Source organism: Dermochelys coriacea, chromosome 12 (genome assembly GCF_009764565.3).
Source record: "Dermochelys coriacea isolate rDerCor1 chromosome 12, rDerCor1.pri.v4, whole genome shotgun sequence".
Lineage (NCBI taxonomy): Eukaryota > Metazoa > Chordata > Testudines > Dermochelyidae > Dermochelys > Dermochelys coriacea.
Window position 1 is genome coordinate 16,011,821 of NC_050079.1, and position 21,895 is coordinate 16,033,715.

At 39.3% G+C, this 21,895-nt stretch overlaps 1 protein-coding gene across 2 annotated transcripts; it reads left to right on the forward strand.

Moving 5' to 3' along the window:
- The first annotated feature begins 2,179 nt into the window (after positions 1-2,179).
- SNX20 (sorting nexin 20) lies at positions 2,180-14,327 on the forward strand. 2 transcript variants are annotated; one of them, XM_038368935.2, is made up of 4 exons: positions 2,180-2,316; positions 6,884-7,062; positions 8,934-9,085; positions 13,246-14,327. In XM_038368935.2, the coding sequence occupies exons 2-4, from the start codon at positions 6,897-6,899 to the stop codon at positions 13,912-13,914; spliced, it is 987 nt and encodes a 328-aa protein (XP_038224863.1). In that variant the 5' UTR covers positions 2,180-2,316; positions 6,884-6,896; the 3' UTR covers positions 13,915-14,327. The 2 variants fall into 2 exon arrangements, with proteins under 2 accessions (XP_038224863.1, XP_043350897.1); XM_043494962.1 differs by having other exon boundaries at positions 6,890-7,062.
- The last annotated feature ends 7,568 nt before the right edge of the window (positions 14,328-21,895 follow it).

Consider the following 21,895-nt stretch of genomic DNA (forward strand, 5'->3'; position numbering starts at 1 on the left):
CTTCAGATAAATGCGTTAGGCATTTCTGCCTCATCTTGATTTTTCTAACACTCAGTGTCTAATGAATCATGATGTTGATAAACAAGGATTAGTTACACAGTTTGAGCCATAAAAGGAAAAAAAAAAACAATGGGCATATCAGGACACTCAAGTCATGTTTGCTAAGAAAGGGAATGGAGTACTGTTTGGTAATACAAATATCACAGCCATGAATTGACTGAGACATGGACATGGCTCCAGTAAACAGGATAATTAGCATGTCAGGATCCTCAAAATATTAGCACAATGTTTAACTTGCTATGCTCATTACAGGAAGATAACATTTTCAGAAAACTAGTGTCTTCACAAAATGTATAAGCTGCTTGTCTGAGACTTGTCTGAGACAAGCTGGCACTCACTGCACTTTGTATTCTATATTTAAATATTTTTATCAATTTGAATCTGAATGGACAAATGTAGTCAGATGTCCAAATAAGATTTTTGTTATTACTATCCCCAGTGGACAATAGCAGAATATGGAACAGATTTTTTTTTTTTTAACAGTGAGGGCAATTTTCCATTGAAACAACTTACTAAGGGTTGGGATGGATTTTCCATCACTGGAAAGTTTAAATCAAGACTAGATTTTTTCTCAAAGATATGCTTTAATTCAAACAGGATTAGTTCAGGAAAGCCCTGTGGCCTGTGTTACACTAGAGGTCAGACTACATGACCACAGTGGGCCTTTGGGCCTTATAATCTATGAATAACATGATCTCTGATGTGCACATGCTTGAATACAGCAGTCAACATAGTAACTGATACCTCCAAGCCTCCCTCACTGGAACTGTCAGGTTTTTCTCCCTAAAATGAATACCACATTCCTTCCAGCAAGCTGAACTGCGCAATACAGTCCTGACATCTCCTAGGGACGCTATTTTTATGTGCTTCTAGGACTAGAAACATACCATTTGCCAATAATACAATATAACATCACAATTATTTCTATAGCCCTAGGTACACCTTTTCATCTTTTACTAGTGTGCATTAATCTGTATATGCCAGACAAATTAAGTGAATGGAAGTTTTTCTTACAAAATGCATGATGATGAGCCAGTGCATGTGGATCCAGGCATTAATCACTACTAACTTTCCATAATTTTTAAGTAGTCAGCTAAATTAACCTTTTAGAAAATCTTTTCTTCCCTCAGAATGTGTGCTACCACTATTAAAATTGCATTATTGTTGTGCATGTGAAAAATCAAACCAATTTTTCACCAGAACACTCATCATACCATTCAATACAGATTGCAAGAATTATATTTCTTTTACAATAAGAAAAGGATTCTCCCCCTTGTACTCCCAAACAGCTAAATTGATTAAACTTTAAAAAAAATTCACATTTAGAGAGAACCTGTATAATCTATTTTTGTGCTCTTAAATCCATTTCTCATGCTTCATTTGATTATTTAAATGAAACTGGGGATATAAAGAGACATATATTATTACATATGTATTATGTTGATATTCAGAGTTTCATTGATATGCCAATTTTATTGTTGTTAATTTTATGAGATTGCTAATTATCATTTTGACAGGTTTTAGTAATCAAGTCAAAGTTTGAAAAATTATTTTATAGTCAGTGAACAATGCTGGTAATAACAATGTGCTTATATTTCTGCAGGGTATTATATTTGGAGTTCCTTCTCTTGAAATAACTGAGCATATAGGATTTAAAATGCTGAAAGAGATTCTTTGCCACTTTCCTTTAGCAAGACCAAAGAATATTCAGACCATTGAGAACCATAAAATAATATGGCTACACATAAACTGGCAGATTTAAAATTATATATATATAGCTGTGTATTATCATCGTGAGTGAAATCCTGTCTCCATTGAAGTCAATGATTTCACCCATGGTTGTCTGTTCACAATGTAAGCAAATACATATCCATCTAACTTTAAAAGAGTTAGATTTGTGAAAGAAACCAAAATAATCCAAGTTAAAGTTGGCATTATCTGTAACTTGCAGTGTTGTTTAAAAAAAAAAAAAGAATATAACAATGGGAACGGGATTAGGTTTATCCTGCTTGTAAACTGTATGAAAAACGACTTAAGGCAGATAGCCACTTTCATTTTGAGGTAACCACCCACTAAAGCAACAAATCAACTGGATGAGGAAGTCAGATTTAAGCAAGACTTCCTCCTTCCTTTTTGTAAAAATAAAAAAACTTGTCTGCTGCAAGACAACAGACATGTTTTTCTACGTTTTGAAAATAAAAAGCAAGGCTCCCATTGCAATCTCATCACCCTTGAAAACTCTTCAGAAGATCAAAGGTCTGTATTTTGTGTGTTATATTTTATAATATTAATAAGCATTCAATTAAATAACTTTGAATGGTATTTTTCAGTATAAATATTACCATGAAACAACCTGTTCAAAGCAACAGACTCACTTTGTGCATGGTAGTGCAGATTTCACTTCATTGTGCTTTTAGATGTTAAGGTAAATAGTAGTTTAATGATTACTTAAAATAGTTTAGATTAATTTTTGTATGTTACAATGATAGACTATTCCTTCATATATATATGTAGTACTATACTTTTGAATACAATGAACAATGAAGTTTGGGCCTATTGAATCACCAGGGTGGCACCTTTAGAACCATTATATTTATGAGCATGTCAGCATTTCCATTATACAATTATGTTTTCAGAGGTTTATATCTTGAACATAAATATCACTCTGCTGTATCTCATCATATAAATTTGCAGCTCAGGAGGAACATCTAGTTTAAATTTGATCAGCCATTTTTAGTTTACAGGTTTTTAAGGTAAGTTTTATAATTTAATCTGCTTTTTTGTGATTCTTATTGTCACATTCCCATTTTTAAAAAGTAAGGTTTTTCAAGTATATAGTCTATAAAATTAACTTGTTTCTCTGGAATTTCAATGTAATAAATCAAACTGGTTGACTAACTGAACATTAAATAACTGGCTATTCTGAATGTGCAATGAGCAGTGGTTGACAAAGACTGAAAGAGCAGTGAAAACATTCATAGAACATAAGAATGGCCATACTGATCTGACCATTGATCCACCTAGCCCAATATCCTGTCTTCCAAACAGTGGCCAATGCCAAGTGCTTCAGAGGGAATGAACAGAACAGACAGTCATTGAGTGATTCATCCCCTGTCATTTAGTCCCAGCTTTTGGCAAACCGGCTAGGGACATTCATAGCATGAGGTTGCATCCCTGCCCATCTTGGCTAATTGCCATTGATGGACCTATCCTCCATGAATTTATTTAGTTATTTTTTGAACCCTGTTATAGTTTTGGCCTTCACAACATCTTCTGGCAAGGAGGTTGATTGTGCATTGTGTGAAGAAAAACTTGCTTTTGTTTGTTTTAAACCTGCTGTCTATTAATTGGGTGAGTCCTGGTTCTTGTGTTATGTGAAGGGGTAAATAACTTTTCTATATTCACTTTCTCCACACCGTTCATGACTTTATAGTCATCTATCCTATGCCCTCTTAGTTGTCTCTTTTCCAAGCTGAAAAGTCCCAGTCTTTTTAATCTCTCCTCATATGGAAGCTGTTCTACCCCCTTAATCATTTTTGCTGCCCTTCTCTGTACCTTTTCCAATTCTAATATATCTTTTTTGACCCAAACTGCACGCAGTGTTCAAGGTGTGGACATACCATGGATTTATAGAGTGGCATTATGATATTTCTGTCTTTCCTTTCCTACAGGTTCCTAATATTCTGTTAGCTTTTTTGATTGCCGCTGCACATTGAGCAGTTGTTTTCAGTGTACTATTCATAGTGACTCCAATATCTCTTTCTTGGGTGATAACAGCTAATTTAGACCCCATCATTTTGTATGTATAGTTGAGATTATGTTTTCCAATGTGCATTACTTTGCATTTATCAACATTGAATTTCGTCTGCCATTTTGTTGCCCAGTCACCCAGTTTTGTAAGATATCTTTGTAACTCTTCTCATTTTGCTTTGGGCTTAACTATATTGAATAATTTTGTATTATCTTCAGATTTTGTCACCTCACTGTTTATCCCTTTTTTCAGATCATTTATGAATATGTTGAACAGCACTGGTTCCCATGCAGAACCCTGGGAGACACCACTATTTACTTCTCTCCATTCTGAAAACTGGCCATTTATTCCTACCCTTTGTTTTCTGTGTTTTAACCATTTACTGATCCATGAAAAGACCTTCCCTCTTATCGGCTTACTTTGCTTAATAGCCTTTGGTGAGGGACCTTGTCAAAGGTTTTCTGAAATCCAAGTATACTATCTCCACCTGATCATCCTTGTCCATGTTTGTTGACCCCCTCAAAGAATTCTAATAGATTGGTGAAGCATGATTTCCCTTTACAAAAGCCGTGTTGACTGTTCTCCAACAAATCATGTTCATCTATGTATCTGATAATTCTGTTCTTTACTATACTTTCAATCAGTTTGCCCAGTACTGAAGTCAGACTTACCAAACTGTAATTGCCAGGATCCTCTCTAGAGCCTTTTTAAAAAATTGGCATCACATTAGCTATCCTCCAGTCATCTGGTACAGAAGCTGATTTAAATGATAGGTTTCATACTACATTTAGTAGTTCTGCAATTCATATTTGAACTTCAGAACTCTTGGGTGAATACCATCTGGTCCTGGTGACTTATTACTGTTTAATTTATATGTTTGTTCCAAAATATCCCCTGTTGACATCTCAATCTGGGACAGTTCCTCACTTAAAAATTTATCACTTAAAAATAATGGCTTTGTTGTGGGAATCTCCCTTATGCTCTCTGCAGTGAAGACCAATGCAAAGAATTTATTTAGCTTCTCCACAATGGCCTTATCTTCCTTGGGTGCTCCTTTAGCATTTCAATCATCCAGTGGCCCCACTGGTTGTTTGGCAGGCTTCCTGCTTCTGATGTACTTAAAAAAAATTGCTGTTAGTTTTTGAGTCTTTGGCTAGTTGCTCTTCAAATTCTGTTTGACCTGCCTAATTATACCTTTACACTTGACTTGCCAGAGTTTGTGCACCTTTCTTTTTTTCTCAGTAGGATTTTACTTACAGTTTTTAAAAGATGCCTTTTTGCCTCTAATCACTTCTTTTATACTTTGTTATTTAGCGCTGCTGGCACTTTTTTTTATCCTCTTACTATGGTTTTTAACTTGGAGTATACATTTAGTTTGAGCCTCTATTATGGTGTTTTTTTTTAAATTTCCATGCAGTTTGCAGGTATTTCACTTTTGTGACTGCACCTCTCACTGCATCAGGGGCTTGATCCAAAACTTTTTTAAGCCAATGGACTTGGAATCAGGTCCCTGCCAAGGAGAAGGGAGAGTTTTGTGGAATGCTGCTTGCCCAAGCCAGGGAGCAGAGGCAGTTCTCCCTCTGCACTTTCAGTAGAGCTGGGGAAGCTGCATTCTCTTCAATTCTGCTCCGCCTTACTGTCAGGGAGGGGTTAAAGTAAGTGCTTTTGCAATCTTGTAAATGTCTACTGACACAATAGACTGCAAGAGAGGCCAGGAAGGAATTCCCCCACCTCTAAGTACAACCTTGCATGATTGTACACAAAGATCCTTAAATGATGCAGAAGTGAGAACCAAGCAGTCTTGAGTAGCTCCCACTTCCTTAACATACTGCAGCAGTTCACTCTTAATAACATCTTTCATTAATATTTTGTTTTACTGCAGGAATGGGAGCCGTGACTTTTTAAAGTAACCTATATTATTTGTCTTTCCTTCTTTTTTCGCCAAACTGTGAACAAAAAAGTTCATCTCACATAACTGATTAAACACAAATCATTGACAAAGTTGTTACAAGTTTTTAAAACCCTTTCTTCACAATGATATTATAAATAATTATTTATATTATAGTAGTGCCTATAGGTCCCAATTAGGAAGCTGTATTGCAGTACTGCCATATAGGAGCTAGGGCCCTATTATAATAAGCTCTATACAAACGTATAGTTTAAAACACACACACACACAAAACCCAAGCCCCATGCCAGAAAGTTTACAAATCTAGACTATGACAAGACACAGCAAGTAGCTGAAACAGACAAGCAATGGGGATAGGAGGAACATGCTATTACATAATAAATAGAAAACTTAGTAATTCACCTGCCTAGCCATTGACAGATTCAGGGGTTCATCTCCAATGCAGCAGGAGGTGTAACTTCCAGTTTGGGTCGACATTCACACGGACTGACTGAGCTAGCATGCTAAAAACCAGCCGTGTTGCTGTGGTGGCAAGGCAGCAGCTTGCCCAGATACCTAAGCTCTCAGATGTGATTGAATGTACTCGGGCAGCTAGCCTGAGCTACTGCCTATGCAGCTAGACTGTTAAATCTTGGGGGGTAAACTCTCCAGCAGTTTGGCTCTCTCACTTAAGGGCTTCCAGAATTTGTTCCCCTCAACAACTAATCTGTGGCCAAGTCCAGAAAACTTTGAGGCAAAATACAAGAGGTGAAATCGTGGGCCCAACGGCAAACATCTGATTGACATCCAATTCAGGATTTCACCTTAAATACACATATTATTTGGCATAAATTCTTGCTTTTGTTTGTCTGATCTTAATAGCTGACAAAATGACCATGTAGGTACCAGCAATCTTACTGGCAGCTGCAGCATTCCTTTATTGCTATCCCTTATGGATATTTGTATACAATGTCTGTTTCTTTAACTTTGTGTCAAAGCACAGAGGTGTTGAGGAATTCGCAACTCTGTAAGCTTCGGCCCACTTACTTTTTATTTATCTCAGTGGGAGTCAGATCAAGCCCTAACTCAATGAAATAAACAATTGTCTAGAATGGACTTTGGGAGACTTTTAAAGCTCTTAATATATCTGATGATGAGAAGTGCATGATTTTGTATTCCTCCAGCGACAGCTTTGCAATGGACAGAGACCAGCACCACACTGCAGAAGGAGGTCAGTGGGAGCCTGTAACAGACATAACTATGTGTTCTGCAGCCGCTCAGTCAGATGAAGAACAAAATGAAACCAAAGCTGAAATTTCATTTCAAGGGAACAATGACAACCCAGAAACTGCTGCTCTCTCAGGTTAGGCCCTGCCATTCATTCTACTTATTTTTCATGGAGCTATCAGTGCTATGTGTCTCATGATTTAAAAACAGTGTACTTAATTCACTCCTGCATTACTCCAGTTTTACATTGGCATAATTCTACTGAACTTGGAGCTACACAGGAGTAATGCAACAGCAAATCAGGCTCTCTCTCTCTCTCTCACACACACATAGAGAGAGAGAGAGAGAGAGAGAGAGAGAGAGGCACAAACTTTTCCTTTCAAAAGTCTTCTTCAGAAACTTATTCCGTTCTAAGCTACACAGGAGTGATCAAAGTTAGTTATCATCTGGTGACTCTTAGGTGGCCGAAATGAAATAAATTAGTGCTCTCAGTTTAATTCTCACATACACCACAAAAATCTGCCATCACGTTGCACAGAGACCAAGGAGAGAACAGGAATGAAAAGTGAATGACCACTTCCATTCCAGTGGTAGTCTCTTCAGACCAGGATGAAGGCACACAGTGGTATGGTGTGTGGGAAGGTTTGCACTGAACTTGTACAATGGGTAAGAACTCCAATGCTGTCAATTGTGCAAATACATTTACTGGTAATTTTTTAAAGGTATGGGTTTTATTTAAAAGAAAACTGACTATTCATGTTTCTTTCTGTAATGCTGTCATGAACAGCACACCTTTCTTAAAACCATACATTTAGCAAAGACTGGGCCAAACCCTGAGGAAGTGAAACTCGTTTTAATGGTATTTTAACCTAAATAGCAGGTTAAAACAAATCCAACTGTGTAAGGGACTTTCTGGGCACCAACAATTTTAATGTGAAAAATATAAATGTTTAGTGATTTTCTTTTTATCCATTTGTGGCCATGCATTTCCATTGTTTGCAATGCTGATTAATTTGCTCATAATGATCTAGGTTGTCTAGACAAATAATTTCAGTGATGGAAAGTCAAGATATGCCCATATGAAACAGCAGTTGTAGTGGTGTCCCACATTATCCACACTGCTGTGCCATAGTTCACCTGAGCAAAATTATCAGGATTGGATTCCAAAGACAGAGAAGTATCTTTCATTGCTAAAATCTAGTCCCAATTTCCCTGCAAGTTAACTTCCCAGCCTATTATATCCCATTTTTACATTTACAACAAATGATATTCTGGCTTTGGTTATGACCTAGCTACTGTGGTCTAGATTGTAGCTTGGACCATGTGTACACAAAAAGGAGTTGGGGCAGTAAGAACTCCCTTTTTGCTCCTGCACTGGCTACCTGGAACTGAAAAAAGGGCAGAGTATGGAAGGAGTCTTGGCTTCACCCCACCCCCCTAATCATCAACCCAGAGCACATGAGCAGGTGCAGGGGGTTTCAGAATTTGCTGCAGATATGAGCCAGCTCATATAGTATCCCTTCCCTTTCTCCCCTGCCTCCTCCCACCCCTGCACTGGCCCAGCAAGAAGTAAACAAGACAACAGTGTGACTCAGAGGCACGTGTGAGTCATGACCTCCCTGTGGCTACTCCTGAAGAGTGCAGCCTGTTCACCTATAGGGAATTCACAACTTAGCTCTACAATATGCTTGTAGGATATTTTTTCACCATGTTTTCTTCAAGCAAAGTTGTTGTCATCAGGATTTTACCAACAAGCCTTCATATTTTACAATGGACTGGATGAGTTTAATTTTGTGTAATCGGTTTATTTTCTTTCAAATTTCGGAGCAACAGTGTTCACAAGTAGATGTTCTTATTAGCCATTATCAGTCTTAAAGGTAGTGATATACACATTATTCATGCAATATAGTATCAGAAATTCAATTCTTCACTTTCCTGGTGAATGTACACGGATTTTCTTCCCAGATGCACTGGCTACAACATGAGATATTAAACATATTGTTTTAGATACCAGTAAATCCCCAAGTCCCAGCTCGTCAATGACAACTAAGCAGCTTCAGGACTACTGGAGGAATGAGAAACGTCTCTGTAGACAAGTCAAACTCCTTTTTGAAATCCCATCAACCAGAATTGTAGAACAGTATTTATCTAAATATGTGGTAAGCTAACAAATGAATATGTAACATAATTTCATTCACTTTGCAGATGACTGGACAGCATGGGTCTTTACCTGAAAGCCTCACTGAGGGCCAAATTTTGCAACAAGGGTGACCAGGTGTCCAGTTTTCGACTGGAACACCCGGTCAAAAAGGGACCCTGGCAGCTCCAGTCAGCATGGCCAACTGGGCTGTTAAGGCAGGCTTAGTCGTGTTCTGGCACTGCACTGCACCCCGGAAGTGGCCAGCAGGTCTGGCTCCTAGGCGGGGGGGCTCAGGGGGACCACAGGGCTCCATGTGCTACCCCCACCCTAAATACTGGCTCCGCACTCCCATTGGCCAGTTCCCAGCCAGTGGGAGCTGGGGGGAGGCAGTGCCTGGGGGCGAGAGCAGCGCTTGGAGCCTCCTGATAGGCAGGCAGCCTGCCTTAGCCCTCACACTGCGCCGCTGACCAGGAGCCACCCAAGGTAAGCCCATGCCCCAATTCTGAGCCCCAACCCCTGCCCCAGCCCTGAGCCCCCCCAAACCCAGAGCACCCTCCTGCACCCCAAACCCCCCATCCCTGGCCCTACCCCGGAGCCTGCACCCCTCCTACACACGAACCCCCTGCCCCAGCCCAGAGCCCCCTCCCACACCCAGAACCCTCATCCCCAGCCCCACCCCAGAGCCCTCACCCTCCCCTCCGCACCCCAACCCCCTGCCTCAACCTGCAGCCCCCTCCCACACTCCCAATCTCAATCCCCCAGCCTGGAGCCCCCTCCTGCACCCCAAACCCCTCATCCCCAGCCCCACCCCAGAGCCTGCACCCTCAGCCAGAGTCCTCACCCCCTCCCATGCCCCAACTCCCTGCCCCAGCCTGAAGCCCCCTCCCACACCCAGAGTCCCTCATTTCTGGCCCCACCCCAGAGCCCTCACCCCAACCCCCTGCCCCAGCCCAGTGAAAGTGAGTGAGGGTGGGGGAGAGCAAGCCACCGAGGGAGGCGGAATGTAGTGAGTTGGGGGCAGGGCCTCAGGGAAGGGGAGGGGCTACACTGTTGGGTTTTATGTGACTAGAAAGTTGGCAACCCTATTTGCAACCCTTGTTCACATTGGGTAGTACCTTCTCTTAGAGTAAGATAGTACTTAAAGCAAGCATGGTTGGCAGAATCTTGTCCTAAAAAAGCCCTTCAACAAGCAGTTCATAATAAAGACTGCATCAGTGTGGGGAAAAACATTAACAGGGCTAGCAATTTGTAGGCCTTGTCTTCATTATTGTTATTTGTATTATTGTAGCACGAAGCACCCCCAGTCATGAACCAGGATTCCATTGTGCCAGGCGCTGTACAAACAAAACAAAGAGACAGTTCCTCCCCACAGAGAGTTTAAAATCTAAGACTAAGACAAGACACAGAGTAGGAAATTCATACTGGTGCAAGCACATCAAAGCTACACTGGTGTAAGCCCCACATTGTGGCAGTATGACATACCTATAATTTGCACTGGTGTAAGTAAACATTTCCATATGCAGACAAAGCCTAAGGCTCCAATCCTACAACTAGACCAGCTTTGAACTGGATCCTCTTGCACACACAGTTCTGCAGTAGAGTATTTATTTTTTAAAGCATGAGTGAGAGGGGCAGGGACAATAGCAAGTGAATGAGCATGCATTTCCACTGTTGTGACATTTCAGATCTATTTATCAACAGTAAGGGAAAAAATCCCCTATTGATCATATCTAAAAAACCCCATGTTTTTATTAATCACATTTTCCAATTAGTGTAAACAATTTGCTCTTTCATCTAACATTTGAATGTCAAGAGGGGAAAACCAACCCAATAGGCCATATTTTGATATTCTCACTCGCTGTGCTGAGCTCTCAGGAGACCTGGGTTCTATTCCCAGCTCTGCCGGTGACTAGCTGGATGACTGTGGGCGAGTTACTCTGTGCCTCAGTTTACTATTTACCTCCTCTGTAAAGTGAGGTAAACAAATGAAAAGTGCTGAGAACTATGTATTATTATTACTCACACTGGTGTATTGATCCCAGCGGGACTCCTCTTGGAATAAGATGCTATTTAGCATGTGAGTAAAGGTTTCGGGGTCTGGCCTAGTATGACCTTATATTTTCAAAGGAGGTTTACATGCTCTACATGTTCTAGTTAGATTTGTTACCCTTGCACAGGTTGAACAATATCTGATTTCCTGAGTAGTCCCACTGATTTCAATAAAAGTGCTCAAGGAATAAAGGTACCACATAGCGTGTGTGAGGATGGTAGAACTTAGTTAGCTCAATAACTACTTAAAAATTTTTCACCTTAAAAAAATTGCTGCACAAATTTGAACAATGTCTTTATTAGAGGAAACTACCTCCTTTGCTCATGGACATTCTGTAAACCAGGGAAGAGGGGATAAGGGATAAAGTCATCTAACAGATTGTTTGTTGTGAATTATTCACTCAGCTGCCCTTGATAGTCAGAGTTCTTAAATTATCATTTTACATTCTGTGCAATTTTCTTGCTCTCTTGCAATGTTGTTACGAATCTGCATAACCAGTAGGTACTTTATCATCAGCAGGGAGCAAGGCAGAGTATAGGAAAAGGTCACAGTGTTAATGAATGAAAAGAGATCAGAGCAGTGGCACCTCAGCTTAAGAAGCTAGAGAGAAGCTTGCTAAAACTGATGATTTATCAGGTTTACAATCAAAGGACAGAGAATGTATTTTATAAAAGAATGAGGGAGATTCTTATGCTAGTATTGGTTTGTAACATCTAATGCCCATTTCCACAAAGGAGCAGTTTGACATAAGCAAACTGTGGGCCTAAATCCATTTAATTCACTGGGAATAGGATGAGATTGTATGTGAGTAACGTCTAGACCCAATCCAAATCCCATTCAGATGGTGTAAATTGGCATAGCCCAACTGACTTCAATGGAAGTACATTGATTTATACAGGCAGAGGATCTAGCCTAATGGGAGACTTCTTCAACTTCAATGGGTTTTGGATTAGGCCCTGGGTGGAAATCTATTTGAAGAATATGTAGCATCAAAATTTTGTTTTGTGACTCTGAGAGGTGTGTGTGTGTGTGTGTGTGTGTGTGTGTGAGAGAGAGAGAGAGAGAGAGAGAGAGAGAGAGAGAGAGAGAGTGATGTTTACTAAATTCATTTTGCTATCAAGGTCAGTGCAAAATTCAGGAAAATTTATTCTTGAATACTATTAAATTGTGAATTATTGTATAAAAAGTGTTTCTGCTAGAGGTTGCTGAAGGATCTTGGATAGCAAACAGATTGTTTTAGAAATGTGGCATTCACTCTTGCAGTATTTACATAAAGTGGTAGGCTTTACATAATAGGACAATGATTTAGAAAAAAAATCTCTGCAGTTGCTCCATCTCATTTTTGCATATACCAAATGTCCCCTCCAGCTCTCTCCTCCTCCTTCAGAGCATTAATAATGCCCAGAAATATCTGATGCAAATATTTCTAACAGTTATAACCAATAAAAATATATTAAATTCAATATTAGGCCTGGGAAATCCATTCAGTTTGCTATGGATGATTGTTTGTAGTAACCATATGTGTTATTTAGGAGTAAGTTACATGAATGAACCATAAATTATTTAAAGTGCTCCTTCTAAACCTTTACAAGCAATTTGCTAATTTACCAAATTAAGGACCCCAAGGTGCTGAGTGCCTTCTTACGGAAATCAAGCCCCTAAGGTGCCCTATATGCAAGCACTACATGCAAACACTAAGTATTAGTCAAAACAATCTGAAACAATAGTGGTTAGGAATTATTGACTTAATGGACACCTATCTCAAAGACCTTGTTTATATTGGGACTATGCTCTAATTCTAGATATTGATGGTTAGTCACTGATGTAGCAGAACCAGTGCTGCACACAGCCATCTAGAATTCAGATCAGCGCAATTAGATGTAAATTGGTGCAATTTGCAATGGGGGCTGGAGGAGGCTTTTTCAAGCAGGGACAAACTCCATTGGTGCAAATTGTGGCTTTCCTTGTCTACATTTGCACCTGCCCCAGTGTCAGTCCTATCAGGGCAAAATCCCAATACAGACAAAACCAAAGTAAAGTTTAAAATATGTTTGTCAACATTCAGCAAGACTACAGTTTTATGTAACAAGACTGAATATTTCTTGCTACTTGCTTTTTTTTTCTGCCAGTTGTATAAAATCATCATCATCCAGACAGGCAGTTTTGATGGCAACAAATCTGTAATTGAGCGTCGATATTCAGATTTTGAAAAACTGCACAAAAATCTTTTGAAAGACTTTAATGAAGAAATAGAAGATGTGACCTTTCCCAAAAAATGCGTAACTGGAAACTTCACAGAGGAAATGATCAATGAGAGAAAATTAGCCTTCAGGGACTATCTGGGATTTCTGTATTCTATGAAATGTGTCCGGAGATCCAAAAAATTTATCGACTTCTTAATAAGACCAGAGATGGAGGAAGCTTATGGCTGTCTGAGGGGAGGCCAATATACCAAAGCTTTGGAAATACTTGTGCAAGTCATCGCTCTGCAGGAAAAATTAACCAAACACAGCCCTGTTTTAATAGTCCCTACACTCTGTGCTTTAGTCGTGTGTCACAAAGACCTAGAGAACCTAGCAAGTGCCTATGAATATGGAGAGAAGGCTTTACTTCGCCTACAGATGCATGGTGGGCACAGGTATTATGTTCCATTGCTAGAGACAATGATCACTTTGGCATATGAACTTGGCAAAGACTTTCTATCCTTGCAAGAGAAACTGGAAGAGAGCAAGGCAAAAAGAGACCAAATAAAAGTGTTTACCCTAAAAGAACTTGCCGTTCGAGAGTATATACAATGAGTGCAAGAAACGATCACTGATCGTATTTCACTGAATAGCAAAAACATGTGATCTTGCTCCCATTGAAGAACATGGACTTCAAAATTTGTTTTTAAAGCAGTTTTGAATGGAGAATGCAGCTTACAAATACAGACAGCAAAAGTTAAGATTCTGATCTATTTTATCATACTTTTTTAAATTGAAAGCTAAAAGGGACACTATCCCATTTCTGTAAGACAATGCTGTACTTACTACATAGTTACAAGTAACACTGATGCTTACTAAAATGGGAAGTAATTTGTGGGGGGAAAACCTCTTTTTCAGTTTGTTTATTTTTGACAATATTTTGTGTATAGCCAGTTTCACGGTTTCATCTGTATAGTCAGTTAAAATGGAACCACTCATATAAATAAAGTTATGCAACTGTTTACATATTTACAGGATCATGGACTTTGTTACTAAAAAAACCCTTATGAACAAAGAAGGAAGGAGAAAATGTTTTTAAAAGAATTTTTCAGGACCTATTATTTAAAGACCATACTGTCAGAAATTAGCTCTTATTTTTTTCTGCAACTATGATCAAAGCATTGTCAAAGACTGCTCAGAAATTCACAATCATTTTCTGACTTTTAATACCATGGGGTATGCTCCCATTGAAGTCAGTGGATAGTTTACAATTTACTTCAATGGGAGCAGCAGCTACCAGTGGTCATCATTTCACTGGGGATGGGGGTTACTTTTAATTTCCTTTTTAAAGCTGATATGATTTCATGACTTGCATTGAAACCACATTCCTGTTATTGGCAATTTTTAACAGAGCTCTTACTTGAGAGGAAAATTCATACCCCATGCAAAATACACCTAATGAAAAGGAACCACAAAAGAATGCTGTAGAGGGAACATCTGGCTAATACAATGGTGGCCTTTAATTCTGATCAAGCTGCAATACACATGGTTAGGATTTTGTTTAAAGTTATAATGCATTAATTTTAGAGCCTGTTATGACCTAGGAAAATGTCACGACTTAGCACTGACATGACAATTCTTTCAGGAGCCCCACCCACAAGTGAAGATGTTGAGCTTGCCCTGGTCCTGGCATTTCTGTGAAAGCTTCTCAAGTGGAAGTTTGAACACACTCGGAACTGTTCAGCTGTGTCGCATAGTGCCTATGCTGCTCACAAATTCTCTTGGGAGGGACAGGGGCTGTTTTACCTATAGGCATACTAGGCCGTTGCCTAGGGAGGCAGATTCTGTCTAGGGTGGCAAGGGCACAATGCACTCACACAAATTTGGCCTGGTCACCCCTCTGTCATGACCACCAAACTATCAGAAGGCTCCCTATGCACCCCCATCCGAGTTGGGGAGAGCCTCTGAGAACCTCTGTTCTAGTGGACAGGAGTGGGTGGCACACTGTAGTTTTGCCTAGGGTAGCAGATTATCTTGAGCAGCCTCTGGGAAGGGACCTGCGCTTTTGGAACAGAAGGAACTGAACTCTATCCTTGCTATCACCCTTAACCACATGGTGACCATTCTGTGAATCATCATGGCATACATGAAGTTCATATGTGTTCATGGATGTTTACAGCATGTAGATCAATATTGGGTGGGAGCGGTGTGATCTGTTGCATTGAACACAGAATGGGGAATCAAGCAATAAAGAGTTAAAAATCCCAGCAGTTCTGAATATTGAGTTCTAGACATTGAAGCTCAGATCCACAAAAGCACTTGGTGCCTAAATTAAAAAATAAAAAATTTAGGCACCACTGAGATCCTCAAAATCCCATGCTCAGCCTCCACCTAACTTTGGAGGTGCCTACATTTTCACAATAAAAGTCCTCCAGGTGCCTATGTTTCTGCGACTGGGCATGCACACAATGCCTCAGTGCCATCTCATGCTCAAGCCCCAGCACCAGCCTCAAGCCAAGTGAAGATAGCTATTCCCTCGCTGGGTCTGCTCTGGTAGGTGTTATCAGAGCACACCTAACTCCACACAAAAGGGAGGTGGATTCTCCCCTTACAAGCTGTATCGCAGTGATTCGGGAACTCACCCAGCACGCTGGAAACACCCACTCAATTCTCTGCTCTGCCTGATGGGGAGAAAGGATTTGAAGATGGGTTTCTTCACTCTCAGATGAGTGCCCTAAACTCTAGACTACAGAATCACTCTCACTGGCTCTCTGGCCCAGTACATAATTATGTACACAGAACGGAACAGCTTCAACAGGAGAGACCGAGGGAGACCCATATTAGAATATTCCAGAGTCTGGTGGAATTCTACCTGCCGCCACCCCCTCCCCAGAGATAACTTGGGGATATGCCTACATAGCCAAATGGAGCCTTCAGGCCCTAATCCTGCTATTGACTATATGTGGGCGTACATGTTGTATACTAATGAACATTACAAAAGAAGTCCTGCTGGAGAAAGGAAATAACAGATCTCAATTAATGCCTATTCTGTCTACACCCGTTATGATGTAATAGCTTCCATCTTCTGAAAGGGTACAGCTAATCATGCAGATAGAAGCCACGTCTATATTGCAAACTTTTACCAGCATAACAATATCAGTCAGGGGTGTGATCCCTGGCCAATATACCTATGCTGGCAGAAGCCCATGCACTTAAGGGTTGTGGGGAAAAGGAGGGAATAAGCTATGCTGGCAAATGGCATTCACACTAGGAATTCTTTGCTGAAACTTGTAGTTGGAGCAAAGTGTTCCTGGTCTAGACCTGGCCCTAGCCTCAGGCCATCCATCATCAAGCGTCTTACAAAAGAGACACCAGTTCCCTGCCTTATGGAAAAACTGTGCTCTAATTAGTAACTGAATTCAGGACATAGACAGAAGAAAGAGCAATCTGTTCATTGTGTAGTTCTCCCATTGCGAACTGCTTTACATGAAAGGCATTTTAATGTTGCCTATGTGCTAACTGATTGGCCAGGACTTTTATCATTCCCTAGAGCAGAAGTCATTCATCTCAGTGCTATTCAGAGAGAATGTATCAACTGTCTAATTTAAAGCGCTGATTTTATTTTCTGCTGCTTTGACATTTCCAGTCAAGGAGCTTCTCATATGAATCAGCAAAGCCAACTGTGCACAAATGGCACAGGGTCAGTTATGAGCCCATAAAAGGCTTCAGATCAGTTTATGACCTCACCTCCAGTAGCCACAAACAAACCAACCAAACGCTCCCCACAAACGAAAGAAATACAAATATATCCCTCTCCAGAAATGCTGAGACTATAGACCTTTGGTGACAGCAGAAACTGCTTATTAACACATTCAAGACATTAAATTAAAATTTTTTTAATTTTTTAAAAACATTAAAAATATTAATGGACATTAAAAAATAAATACTTGAAAGAGAAAGGACAGTATTGTGGCTTGGGCACTGGATGAGGCAAATCAAGGGACCTGGATTCTATTTCCAGCTCTATTGCACACTTTATGTGCAATTTTTTACAAGCCACTCAACCTCTCTGTGCCACCAGCTAAAAAGAAAAGTAATATTTCATTTCATAGGTTTTTTTTAAATGAGGCTAAGTTCATTCATGGGTTGAGAGATATTATGGCAATGAATGCTATACAAAAGTCTACAAAATATACAATAAAATAACTCCAACCTTTAATCTAGAAATGAGCATTAAGGAGAAGATAGTTGAAACCTATACAGGCCTTTTTCATTTCTTTTAGTATTTTCTTAAACAGGAAAAAAAGAAATTCGCGGGCAGTAAGTCACCAGTCCAGAAGCCTATTGATGATTCTATGATTAATAATTTATTACTAGTACAGTCTCATTTTAGAACTGGATATTGCTCTGGTTTCTACACTTACAAAAGTTACAGGTTTTAGTTGGGGGCTGATGGTGACAGCTAGTGGCGTAATGTTATTTTCTTTGTTGGGCCTGTCCTGTAGTAGTTGACTTCTGGGTACTCTTCTGGCTCTGTCAATCTGTTTTTTCACTTCAGCAGGTGGGTATTGTAGTTGTAAGAATGCTTGATAGAGATCTTGTAGGTGTTTGTCTCTGTCTGAGGGATTGGAGCAAATGCGGTTGTATCTTAGAGGTTGTCTGTAGACAATGGATCATGTGGTGTGGTCTGGATGGAAGCTGGAGGCATGTAGGTAAGTATAGCGGTCAGTAGGTTTCCGGTATAGGGTGGTGTTTATGTGACCATCGCTTATTAGCACAGTAGCGTCCACGAAATGGACCGCTTGTGTGGACTGGTCCAGGCTGAGGTTGATGGTGGGATGGAAATTGTTGAAATCATGGTGGAATTCCTCAAGGGCTTCTTTTCCATGGGTCCAGATGATGAAGATGTCATCAGTGTAGCTCAAGTAGAGTAGGTGCATTAGGGGACGAGAGCTGAGGAAGTGTTGTTCTAAGTCAGCCATAAAAATGGTGGTATACTGTTCTCACCCACAATTATTATTTTTTAATTTTTTATAGCTGCCTTTACTTCTCTTCTAAATCAATCATGGCTTTTGGGGCTTTTGATAAAGTGTTCTTAAACAATTCCCAATTTTCATTCACATTTTTCTGATTAAATTCTTTCTCCCATTTGATTTGGTTCACAATCGTTTTCAGCTTTGTGAAAATACGTAGTTTGGACTTTATTCTGTTTGCACATTTATAAGCATTTACAAGTGCGACCAAGTTATGATCACTTGTACCTAAGCTACCATTTAATTTTTAACTGTGATCAGTTTTTCTTTGTCTGTGTTACACCTCTTCTTGACACAATTCCCACATGTAGCAACACTTTTTGAATTAGGAAATTATCTATAATATTTAGAAATTCCAAGGATGTTTTAAAACTGGAAGTATGAGACCTCCAGCAGAGGTCACTCAAATTAAAGTCCCCCATGATTATGGAGCTTTTTTCCCTACCCATTATAAATTGGTGCATAAGGAGCGGGTTCCTGTACTCTAGTATGATTTGGAGGTCTGTAGCAGACACCAACTAATACCTATCTTGTGTTTCATCATAACCATTTAAGAGCATTTTCTTCTGAGTTATCAGTGACTCTGAAACAGGTAATGCCATTTTTGACAATGTGCTACTCACTCTTCCTTTAGAGAATTGTCCACTCAATATTTCATGGATAGGTTATAACCATTGATTATAAAATTCCAATCATGAGAATGATCCAACCGGGTTTCAGTAAAACCAACTAGATTGAGTTTATTTAGCAATTAGCAATCCTAGCTCTGTTTGTTTGTTATCTAGGCTCCTAGCATTGGTGTTTAGGCAATTAAGCAATTTCTTCCTTTCATGTCCTTTGGTTCCTAAATTAATTTTGTTCTCAACATCTTGATTTCAGGCCAAATGAGTGCTCACATCTTCCCTCTTTTTACCTTCCCTTCTTGTTGTTAGCTTAACATCCTTCTAACTACTCTAGCCAGCCTGTCAAGGGGAAATTGGTTCTAACTATACAGCCCTCAGAAGTTCTAACTATTCTCTCTCCTAGAAGGTGGACCAATGTTCCAAAACCCCCAAACCCTACACAACTTACCTAGCCAGCAGTTCACTTCCAGAATCTTCTCCCTTCTGACTTCCTTCACTCACAGAACAGGAAGGATCTCGGAGAAGATCACTTAGACATTCTTCTTTTTAAGTACACTTCTGAGCTCTCTGAAGTCATCTATTATCTGCAAGCTATCCCATGATGCAATGTCATTAGCGTTGATATGAATCATTACCAATGAATCCTTGTCCATCAACTTCAGAAGCCTATCTGAGATCTATATAGCACTTTTCATCCATAGATCTCAAAAGCACTTTACAAAGGCGATCAGTATCATGATCCCCATTTTGCAGATGGGGAAACTGATGAACAGGTAGGTGAAGTGATGTGCCCAATATTAGCCAGTAGGCCAGGGGAAGGCCCAAGAATAGAACATAGGTTTCTTGAGTCACAATCAAGTGCTGTAACCACTGCACAACACTGCACAACAACAAGCTATGTATTATTGGTATCACCACTCGACAAAAACAACCTAATGTTTAGGTATTTTTCAGGATGCCCTAAATCAGTATTTACCAAATGGTGGGTGACCTAAATTATTCCAGCTTGTAAATACACCTCTTTTGTGATCAATAACACTAACCAACACAGCTCAATTTTTTCTCGTATCAAATACTTGCAGCCAACTGCTTGTGATAAATCTATAAAAAGGGGAAAAAAGTTGAGTATGTATAAATTGATAAACGTGAAGAAATAGCAAACTGTTTGTTCAGGGAGGATTATTATAACTATCCTCCAATTACAAATAGACGAGAGAGAAAGTCAAGTGTCAGAAACACACAGCTAGTCAAAATTTTTCAGAAAATCTAAAATTTTCCACATGCACAAAAAAATAGACAAAATCTCTTTGAAAAAACTCTAAACAACTCACCTCACTCTAAACAACTCTGGCATTCCTTGCATCACTCCTGTAGGCATCAGTTCAACACTGGAGAGTGATGTGACTATTTGCAATAACATTTTCTTAACATGTAACGCAGGTATGTGCTGCATGATGGATTTGACCCGTCCAGTATGATTTTACTCTTTTCACTGTTTGATGTTATTGGTGGCTCCTTTCTTTTCTTTAACATACCTATAAAAACTGTCAAGCCAAGTACAGAGCAAGAACATGTTAAAAATGGTATATTAAAAAAAAACATCATCCAACCAACATCTGTCTGTCGTGTCTAGCAAACTGCAGATTGCACAAATACACACAAACTAGGAAAATTTTAAATAAAAGCTGGGCAGACCATCCTTAAAAGTCCATTGAGAATTGCATACAATCTATTGAGCTTTGGCCCATTTCCATATCAATTATTAGATCATTTGGGGGCATTAAGTAGATAATACTGTTTACACAATTTACTAAAATAACTAGAAAAGCCCATGAGGATGCCTAGTTACTTATGAAACATATGCAGACAGGATGCTCCCTGTGCAACGCAGCATCTTGTTTACAGGAAATCCTGTGATCTTCCTTATCACATACTTATTATTAACTCTTGTTATCTGCTGCATCACTAAAGAATAATATCTGCTTCCTTGTAGCTTAATAAGTATTAAATACTTTCACTGAATTTCAACAGATTTGCACAGGCAGAACAAAATTCAATTTCAGGACATCAGCTGGAATTTAGAAAGACCTTGGGCCCAGCAGCAGCTGAGCAAATCAAGTCAAGAATGTTTATTTTCTGATAAGATCAAAGACAGGGACAAGATGTGTTGAAAAATGATACATCAGTTGTAATGGTGTAAAATACTGAATCTCAGCTCCTGTTTGGATGAGGAGAGCATCCTAAAAGACCGACCTGTTTACATTAAGATCATATTACATAAACTACACACAACAGCGTACTGATTCAGAACTCATGCCAGTGTAAATTAGGAGTAACTCAAATGAAATTAATTAAATACAGTGTGAGAGCAGAATCAGGCCTACTTTGTCTATAAATACATGCACAAGACACTTATTTTTAAAACATATAGAGTGGATAGATATGAGATATAGGTATAAGATACCATGAAACTTAATAAATATTTGCTAAGCACCTTAAGATCCTCGGATGAAAAGAACTATAAAAGGTGTCAAATTTTATAGACATAGATTTTTTTTTATTTTATATATATATACACACACACACACACACATACATTTTTAAATGTAATAGTTTCTTACATTACAAAAAGACAAGTGCCTATAAATCTATTGTTTGACAATGAAAATACTAAAGGACCCACTTTGGGTTACCTAAGAGACTAACAAATTTATTAGAGCATAAGCTTTCGTGAGCTTCAGCTGAACGAATACAGACTAACACGGCTGCTACTCTGAAGCCACTTTGGGTTGTGTTTCATACACTAGTATCTTTAAAAAAATCAAATGTTGCTATATCCTAAAACTGTGTATGAATTTTGACCGATAATAGCTCACACTGCACTGATTATTTGAAGTAAATTCTGAAGGATTTCACTGAAAATCAGAAAGTTAAATCCTT

Coding starts and splice junctions, on each gene's coding strand:
- SNX20 (XM_038368935.2), top strand. CDS start 6,897: ATGGACAGAGACCAGCACCACACTGCAGAAGGAGGTCAGTGGGAGCCT. Junction 7,063..8,933: donor AGAAACTGCTGCTCTCTCAG/GTTAGGCCCTGC, acceptor ATATTGTTTTAG/ATACCAGTAAATCCCCAAGT. Junction 9,086..13,245: donor AGTATTTATCTAAATATGTG/GTAAGCTAACAA, acceptor TTTTTCTGCCAG/TTGTATAAAATCATCATCAT.